This window comes from Natator depressus, chromosome 2 (assembly GCF_965152275.1).
Source record: "Natator depressus isolate rNatDep1 chromosome 2, rNatDep2.hap1, whole genome shotgun sequence".
NCBI classification, from domain to species: Eukaryota; Metazoa; Chordata; order Testudines; family Cheloniidae; genus Natator; species Natator depressus.
In genome coordinates this window covers 253,875,358-253,885,276 of record NC_134235.1, presented here as the reverse complement: position 1 = coordinate 253,885,276, position 9,919 = coordinate 253,875,358, and the positions used below count along the sequence as shown (strand labels likewise).

General features: G+C 42.3%; 1 protein-coding gene across 1 annotated transcript in view; it reads right to left on the bottom strand.

Annotated features, from left to right (window-relative positions):
* Positions 1 to 5,589: 5,589 nt before the first annotated feature.
* The window catches only part of GHRHR (growth hormone releasing hormone receptor), a 28,380-nt gene continuing 24,050 nt past the window's right edge, over positions 5,590 to 9,919 (bottom strand). The window contains exon 11 of the mRNA XM_074943440.1: positions 5,590 to 6,639. Coding sequence (XP_074799541.1) covers positions 6,514 to 6,639 — 126 coding nt within the window. The 3' untranslated portion in view covers positions 5,590 to 6,513. The remainder of the gene's footprint in view (positions 6,640 to 9,919) is intronic.

The following is a 9,919-nucleotide window of genomic DNA, read 5'->3' as shown; positions in this document are numbered from 1 at the left end:
CCCTCCAGCATATCTACCATTCCTCCCAGTTTAGTGTCATCTGCAAACTTGCTGAGGGTGCAATCCACAGCATCCTCCAAATCATTAATGAAGATATTGAACAAAACCAGCCCCAGGACCAACCCTTGGGGCGCTCCACTTGATACCGGCTGCCAACTAGACATGGAGCCATTGATCACGACACGTTGAGCCCGATGATCTAGCCAGCTTTCTATCCACCTTATAGTCCATTCATCCAGCCCATACCTCTTTAGCTTGCTGGCAAGAATACTGTGGGAGACCGTATCAAAAGCTTTGCTAAAGTGGTGGCCAGCACATCCCTCGGCCCGCACCGCTTCCCGCAGCCCCCATTGGCCTGAAATAGCGAACTGCGGCCAGTGGGAGCTGCAATCAGCTGAACCTGCGGACGCTGCAGGTAAACAAGCCATCCTGGCCTGCCAGCAGATTTTCCTGATGGGCCGCATGCCAAAGGTTGCCAATCCCTGCGGTAGAGGCTCATGCACTAAACTCCAGAGGCCCCCGGTTCAATCCTGCCTGCTGACGACCGGGATCTGTCAGCATTACAAGTGGGGGCTCATCCAGGATTTCAGTTGGGAAGTCTCTGAAGCTCAGGACGCGCTTCCTTAGCTAGGGAAGTATGCAACCCACACACCTCCTGGGTGTGGTGTTCTGTCCCATCTAGTGGCACTGAGATCACTTAGAGAGAGAGATTAATGAGTTTGCTCTACAGCCTTAGCTAAGAGCGAGTTGGCTTTTAGCTCATGCGGTAGAAGTTCATGCACTAAGCTCCAGAGTCCCCAGTTCAATCCCACCCACCGACGAGCGGGGTCTGTTGGCGTTACAGTGTAACCTCACTTTTTTGTTGGTTTGAATTTGTTACCTTTCCCTCTCTGTGCTGGTTCTGCCATAATAAAATAAAAATAAGCGTAGCGCTAGGCACTTTGCCATGGCTAGTGCTTTGACAAGCAAGATGCTCACATACTGTGATGAACGGCAGCAACAGAATCTCGAATATGGATATATAGCAGAACTAATGGAGCTGCCTAAATGAACAAAGAGGACCCAAAAGTCTGAGGGCAGAATAATAGACAAGAGAACAAGAGAAAGTGCTACCTGGGTGAATAATTTAATGCACTGAACACAGATTCAACATGCTACAACAGGACATTTATTCTCAGCTATTAATTGAAGATGGGGTCGTCAGCTACACAGTGCTCCCAAAGCTGCTATTTATTGATAATTATTAGTATTGTTATTTATCTATATAGCTAGGAACATGACATAAAGATAAGAAGATAAAGTCCTTGACCCAAGAGCTTACAATGTCAGTAGATCTCCCACAGCCAATGGGTGTCACAAAAAGTCGCTAGATCACTGATTCTGTACTGACGGAGAGATATGCCACTTCTTACAGCAGCCTTGAAAAGCTTGGGAGTTTTCATGAAAGCAGAAAAAAGCTTGTGAGATGATTGGATCACAGCTCCAGGTGTTCTGGCTGTAGAAAGTCAGAATATGTCTTTTAAGAGTTTTTTTTCTTCTTCCCACTAGAAACACAAATAAGCGTGTAAAAGTTTAGACTCAGTGGGCCTGATTTGCCACTGTCATAATCCAATTTTATATTCTAGCTTCATTTTGAGCCACAGTGAGACAACAGTTGTGGTTAGTATAATCGCCTGAAGGAGTTCCAGTTCCATTTACTTGTCATACAATTTTTAACTGCATATGAAAGCCAAGAACATGGAGGAACATAACTGGGTGGTGTAGTAAGCACACACATGTTGGAAAATTCTTAATGTTAGGCCAGCTCAGGACTATCTGAATTTACAGTAAATCTCACTCCCTTTCCAAAAAACAAAAAAGGTAAAAATTGTAAAATGTAAAAATGCAAATGTAAAAAATAGTTTAATTTCTTATTCTAGGTAACACCTTTTAATCAAGGTTACATTGGCAAACCTTGTGATATGTCATGTTTGTCTGTGTTATAACAGACATTAAGATTACAATTAAACATATTGAATTAGTAGCACAACTCCTTTGTTAAACAAGTACAGATTCAGGAAATTCTCTGCTAGTCTACTGACAAATTACCTCAAAGAGATGGAGAAAATTCACACCACTAAATCCAAAGAAACAGTTCAGTTACTAAGAAAAGGAGGACTTGTGGCACCTTAGAAACTAACAAATTTATTTGAGCATAAGCTTTCGTGAGCTACAGCTCACTTCACCGGATGCAGTCAGTGGAAAATACAGTGGGGAGATTTTATGTACACAGAGAACATGAAACAATGGCTGTTACCATACACACTGTAAGAAGAGTGATCAGGTAAGGAGAGCTATTACCAGCAGGAGAGAAAAAAAACCTTTTGTAGTGATAATCAAGGTGAGCGTTTCCAGCAGTTGACAAGAACGTGTGAGGAACAGTTCAGTCTCTCTGGTCACTTGATTACAGACCTAAAAGTGGCAATTCTTCAACAAAAAAACTTCAAAAACAGACTCCAACAAGAAACTGCTGAATTGGAATTAATTTGCAAACTGGACACCATTAACTTAGGCTTGAATAAAGACTGGGAGTGGATGTGTCATTACACAAAGTAAAACTATTTCCCCATGTTTATTCCTCCCCCACCCCCACTGTTCCTCCCCACTGTATTTTCCACTGCATGCATCCGATGAAGTGAGCTGTAGCTCACGAAAGCTTATGCTCAAATGAATTTGTTCGTCTCTAAGGTGCCACAAGTACTCCTTTTCTTTTTGCGGATACAGACTAACACGGCTGCTACTCTGAAACCTGAGTTCGGTTACTGACATTTAAAAGAGGAAACAACAGCAAGAGAATATCTGCTTCTCTTGAGCAAGTTCATTCTCTTTTGTGCCTGCTAACAGTTATGTACAGAAATGAGACTCACGGAGAAATTCTTGAAATGAGAGGAAAAATGGCACTTTCATTTGCGGGTGTTTTTTGTGCCACAGATATAGTGCGTTTCATTATGTTCTCATGAAATGGCTGGTGTTGCATGCAAATAGGTGAGCATTCGATTTCTCGCCTTTGTCTGTGAGCAACAGTCTGAATTTCAAAATTTACATTTGAATGTTTTTGCCTGAAAAGTAATCCATTTGGAGTGAAAATGCAAACACAGGAACTGCCATACCAGATCAACCTAGTGGTCAATCCAGTCCAGTACTGTAGCTCCAACAATGGTCAGCGCTAGATGCTTCAGAGGAAAATACAAGAAGCCCTGCTGAAGGCAGTGATAAGATAAATTGTCCTGAGGGAAAGTTTCTTCCTACCCACCCACAGAGGTTGGCTTATGGTCTGAAGCTTTTCCACGTTAACTCAAAAAAAGTAAATTTGGATGTTTATCCCGGTACCACAGTCATGGGCTGCATCACAGAAAGAATAAAGTGGAGTGAAACATGAGGGCATTCTAGGAGATGGTAGAGCCTTGCACAAACCAAAGAACCCTTATTTGGGTGGAGGTGAGGAGAATGATACACTACATTTCTGAAAATAATGCTTCCTTCACCACCTGCTTGTTTTAGCCTTCATTATGTTGATTCTTATCAGGTTGCTTTAGCACAGTCAAACCTTAGTGGCATAAAGCTTGAGCCAAAGGCCACTGAAGTCAGTTGGAAAGAGAGCCATTGTCGTCACTGGCCTTTGGATTCAACCCATAATGCAGGCTTGTACACAAACACAAATACTTGGACTGATTAAGGCCATATATTAATGTGTCGTGTTATAAAACTGCCATGTCCTTTTCATATAAGATCCAATAGCACTCGGGAGGGACAAAAATCATTAACCAATTGAGAGAAGAGAACGTTCGTGTGAAGTAAATATTTTCAGGTTTCCAAGACAGGATTACAAACAATGGAAAAAATTGAGGACAAAAAATTCAACAGTTATCTGTGTCCTGATACGCCATATGTAATATCATTGGTCACGACATAGGAACATGGAAAATGACATCGCACGTTTAGAAACGTACAACACCAAACATAGAATGATCTCATAAGTACAAGAAAGATTTCTATTTGCCCTCAGTCTCATTCTCTTTTTTCTCAATGTGGTGACACTATGTGCTCTATGGGGATACATTTCCAACTTGAAGATTAATTTTAAAACCTCAAAAGCTTGAAAACTCTCTCTACCCAATCATGTGAAAATTAATAATCTTATTGAGGCTGGATAATTCCTGGTGTATGGAGTGAAAACTCAATTAATTACCTTGAGGGTTTAATCTTACAATGCCTCCAATCTAATATACATTGACTACATCACTCAACTCTTATAGGTATTTATATAAGGCCCTGACTGCTGGAAAACCCTCATTTCACCTTGGGTCTCATACATTCATGTGATCAACATGAATTATAGGTACTGCCCACCAAAGTGCCCACAGGATCTATGTGGGCAGGGGAAGGGGGTCTCCCGGCTCTGTGTAAGAGATATTGAGGAGCGCCAACACGTGTTATATTTTCCTGGGAGTCACTGCACAGCTGGGAATTGTGCACCCCCCCAGTCTCCATCCCCATCCCTACTGCAGAAGGCAGGCCTGTGGGTTAGAGGAAGGAGAGTGGGGTCCAGTGTCAAAGAGACTGACCCCTACTTCCACAAGGGAGGGGGAAGATCTGTCCATGGAAGATCAACCCATCCCATTGAATTACCTGTATCAGGCTACCACACAAGAAAGGGGAAGGCCACTCCTCTCTCTGCCATATTATAATTTTTGTTGTTTAAACTGCTGAGATTAAAGCCCAGCGGAATGCCAAAGGTACTGGATGGATGCTGATTGACCTCTCGCCCGTCATCTTTCACTAAAGTTTATCCTCCCCACTTTCTGAAACTTGCTGTTCCTATTCGAAAAGTTCACTGATAATAATCGCTCTCTCCCCAGACTCCAGCACCCATTTGGGAAAGCTCAATGAAAAGGACAAAGATAGGGAATGCACTTTGATTCCCAAGCTCCTAAATGAGTGTGATGACAATGGAGAGCAAAACCAGCCAAAGCTGTTTAAGAAAGAACTTAAGTCACCTGGCCCTTCTGTAGTTGAGCCCCACAATTCCTATGTCCCTGCTATTTCGAGTGCTCAAGGACGCTAGAACAGACATGTAGCCCAGATCCTGAAAGATATTTAAGCTCCTAACTTTCACTGGGAGCCTAAGTACCTTTGAGGATCTGGCCCACAGTCTTTAAGGCAATATGTTCCTCTGAGAGCAGACGCTATTGTGGAGAAATCTGCATTCATGCTACTATTTGCATGTACTAATTGGTAAGAGCCAGCTCTTGTATCATGCATTATTATACTCTCTTCTAGAAGTGGGTGAAAATTTTCTATTGAAATCTTTTTTTGTTTTTTGATGGAGAATGGCTTTTCCAAAAAACCAGAAAGCTTTGCAAAATAAATTCAAATTTTTGTCACCAAAAAAAAAAGGTTTTGTTTTTCCAGTTTAAAACTGAAAAAAAAAATAGCGTTTGTTTTTTTGACGAAAGCCTGAAAAATCAAGAAGAAAATTTTTGGCAAGTGAACATTTATTTTTGTCAAAAATTTTCACAGGGAAAAACAATACTTTCCTGACCACCTCTAGTCTCTTCCCATACTCATTTATTTTCTTCTTTTGTCTCTCTCAAACATCTCCCACTTTCTTACTCACTGTTTTTTCTATTATTCTCATTGCTTTTCCTTCTCAAGTTAAAATTTATCAATACGTTGCCTATCCTATTCTCTTTCTCCGATGGGCAGCTTCATTGGTTTCCCTGCTTGTTTTAGTTGCTTAGCCCAATTTCTCATAAAACACCACCCTCATGGAATCATCTTCCTCCAACAGCTCAGTTTCCTACTACTTAATTCTCAGAAAGTTTCACTTGTCGGCTACCAAGACACATTATTGGTGGTGCAGGGACCATAATTTGGGAAACAATATCTTTTTTGCACAATATCAAGAGTTCAGGCTATAGTTAGGTTTCGCCTTAACTCTGAATCTCCTTACTTATGAGGGGACTGATAACATTGTGCTGTAGGTTCAAAAGGCATTCTGTTTCTTGTTTGCTAGTCTACTGATTCACAACCAGCAGTCTGAATCCAGTTCCCACAATTTGAAGAGGATGGTAGTGCATTCCAGATCTGACACTTTCATGGTGTCACTCTAGGATACTTTGGGTGAGCTCTCAGTTGATGTGCTTTAATGTGTAGTCCATGAAAATAGTTCAGAAATGGACACAAGAAGAGGAGGGTGTTGCTGTTATGATTCTGTTGCTGTGCCTCGTATGATACACATGAAAAGGATTATATAAGCAGCCAGTTGGTGTTTGATCTGATGCTGTAATGCTTGTAACTTCATAAACTTTTGTAGAGGTCTGGTGTGGGGAATTTCTACGGAACTAGACAGAACTGGATTAGTCTTCTCTAATTCACTCAGGCATTTTAAGTTACAGTCAGATGATTTAAATTCAGGTTCCTAAATCACATTTGGGCTCTTAAACACCATTGCTCCCAGTCCAGCACCTGTCCCTAACACACAGAGGTAGTCATTTTTATCGCAGAGCTAGATGGCATGGTCCACCTCGTCCTCTTCCTCCACATTGGCATAAGTCCATAGCTCTTCCCATGCCATCTCCGGCCAATTTCCGCTTGCACCTGAAAAGGGAAAGAAGATGTTAGTGGTCCGTTAGGTTGATTTCATCCCTATGCCAAATGAGCCCAGTCAGAGGAGGCTTGGACAGGTATGTTCATGGTACCCAACTTGAGTACATACATTATGGACCCACTAGGGAACGTTTGTCATGAGAACTAGTCAACATTTTTCAAATGTGACAATTTTAATGACATTTCACAATAAAAAATGGAAAAAAATCTCAGTGTGATTTTTACTGCATATTTTCCAACCAACTACAGAGCTAGAAAACATTTTTTAAAATGTTGAAATGTCGACATTTCTAATTTAAAAAATGAAGAATTTTTTTTAGATGTCTGACTTTTTTACATCTCTTTCTGATTTTAAAAAAAAGTGTAATTTTAAAATGAGTTTGAAGCTGCTCTGCATTTTTGTAACTGCATTTCTAAAATAAATTTCTTCTCATAATGCAAATAATGTACTACCAAAACTTTGGTCTTGCAGTTCGAACTATAAAAACAGACCAACACAACCAGTAGTTATACAATAAGTGACAACCTAATTTGTGATAATACCTTTTGCAGCATCAGACCTTTTGCAGCATGCATAATACCATCTAAGCATCATACAAAGTAAAAAGCATTCCTAGGAGGGAGGGAGTTAGATAAGTTAAATATTATTATCCCTTGTTTCAAAGAGGTGAACGCCCAGATCCTTAAAGATATTTAGATGACTAACTCCAATTGATTTTAATGGCAGTTGGGTGTGTAAATACCTCTGAGGAGATGGCCAAAGTGACTTGCCCAAGGTCACACAGTAGATCAGAGTGAAAAATGTCAGGCACATTTCAAAGCCTTTGTGACAGGGACCACATCTACGATGTTTGCACTGCACCTAGCAGATCAGCTTTAGGGCTTGCAGGAACGGCTATAAAATAATACATAATAATAAACACCTAGATGGACAGAGATGGGATTAAAACTCAGGCATCATGTCTCCCAGTTCCATGCTCAGACCACTAGCTCATGTTGCCTTTAATAATTTGATAGCATACCCATTTGACTGTGACAATTGCTTTTGATTCTGTGCACGGTATCTAACCAATGAATAAAAGGCACACCTCTTCCATTTAAAATGAACACTTAGGGTACATCTTCACTACCCGCTGGATCGGCCGGCAGCAATAAATCGATCCCCGGGCGCTCTCCCATCGCCTCCGGTACTCCACCGCGGCAAGAGGCGCAGGCGGAGTCGACGGGGGTGCGGCAGCAGTCGACTCACCATAGTGAAAACACCATGGTAAGTCGATCTAAGTACGTTGACTTCAGCTACGTTATTCACGTCGCTGAAGTTGCGTAACTTAGATCAACCCCCCCCCCACACACACACAAGTTCAAGCCTACTGCATATGTAATGCCTGAGTCCACGACAGGGGCTCCAGGGCACCACCTATAAATAATAAATAATAAAATTGGACCTCAGAGTGTGAGCATCTACTGTCTCAGCTAAAAGACCCAGGTCTGTTAACTCAAAGCCAGTATCAGACTTACAAACCACGACGTAGTTCACCCATTAGAGGGCGACAGAGAACCACACCTTAATGGTGAATTGCACACAACACATACAGCTGTGTCTACACTAACATTTTCCTTAAACTTTCCCCACCTAGCTCCACCACTGGTGCTAAGAATAGTAGGGTGCTAATATAGATGACCTGCTGGCATTTCAACCAGTGAGTCATGCAATAAAAATAATCTCTAGTACTTACATAGTGCTTTTTATGAGTAGATCTCAAGAAACTTCATAAGGGATGTCAGTATCGTTAACCTTTATACAAATAGGAAAACGGAGGCACTGAGCAGTGATGTGACTTGCCCAAGGTCACCTAGCAGGCCAAGCTGGGAACAGAACCCAGCTCTCCACTATCCCAGCCTAGGGTGCTATCTATTGGCTCGCATTGCCTCTCTCACAGTGCTAAGAACGGTGCTAGATGAAACCCTGGTTAAAAATGCCAGCAGTCTAAGTTGGCTTAACACAAATGCTCCCACCATTACTACCTCTTTTGAAGCTCAGTCAGTGGTAGAAATCTAGTATTAAACATCTAGTATCGACAAGGCTTATGTGAGAACTGATATTAGTGGGTACATATTTACTGGCATGCTATTCTAGTTGCTTTTACTGCCACACAGTTTTAATTAAAACATTTTTAAAGCTATTCATGAAATAACCGTGCATGTTTCCCAACACAGTGTGTTCCTCTGAGCTTCCGATGACCAGGATAGTGGTTTAACACACAACTCTTTCCACCGGAGTGTGCCATTTAAGAAGCTCCTACTGTGCAATTTTCAAAGCTTGTGCTGGGGATGAGGAGCACATCTCTGTGTGCATGTGTAAATTGCTCTTGCTTGTTTTCTCTTTCTCATCTTCAGCTCCCACAGAGCGGGCACCCTTCTCTGCCTCATAGGAGCTAGGAAGATTCCATCCCTGGAATACCGTGTCCTGTTCTGGTGCCCACATTTCAAAAAGGATGTTGAAATATTGGAACAAGTTCAGAAAAGAGCTACGAGAATGATCTGAGATCTGGAAAACACGGCTTAGAGCAGTGGTGGGCAACCTGCGGCCCGTGGGCCTCATGGGGCTCATCAGGGTAATCTGATTGCGGGCTGTGAGACATTTTGCTGATGTTGACCACTCACAGGCACGCCGCCCTTCCCTCCCCCTCCCACCACATTGCAGCTCCCAGTGGCCACGGTTCACCATTCCCGGCCAATGGGAGCTGCAGGAAGTGGCGGCCTGCATGTCCCTATGGCCCACACTGTTTCCCGCAGCTCCCACTGGCTGGGAACGGCGAACCGTGGCCACTGGGAATTACCGGGGGGCCATGCCTGCAGATGGTCAACGTCAGCAAAATGTCTCGTGGCCCACAATCAGATTACCCTGATGGGCCACAGGTTGCCCACCACTGGCTTAGAGTGAGAGAATTAAGGAGCTCAATCTACTCCATTTACTCAAGATACAGTTAAGAAGTGGCTTGATCACAGTCTACATGTACCTACATGGGGAGAGAGATCGTTGATAGTAGACCTTAATCTAGCAGAAAAAACAATTAGATGAAATAGCCGGAAACTGAAGCTAGACAAATTAAGACTAGAATGAAGGCACAACTTCTTTTTAACAATGAGGGTAATTAACCACTGGAACAACTTACCTCGAGATGTGGTGGATTCTCCAGCTCGTAGAGGTATCCAAGCCACTAAGTTTAGACTCTGATCCAAACTTTCCCAGTGTTGTAAGGGATTCAGA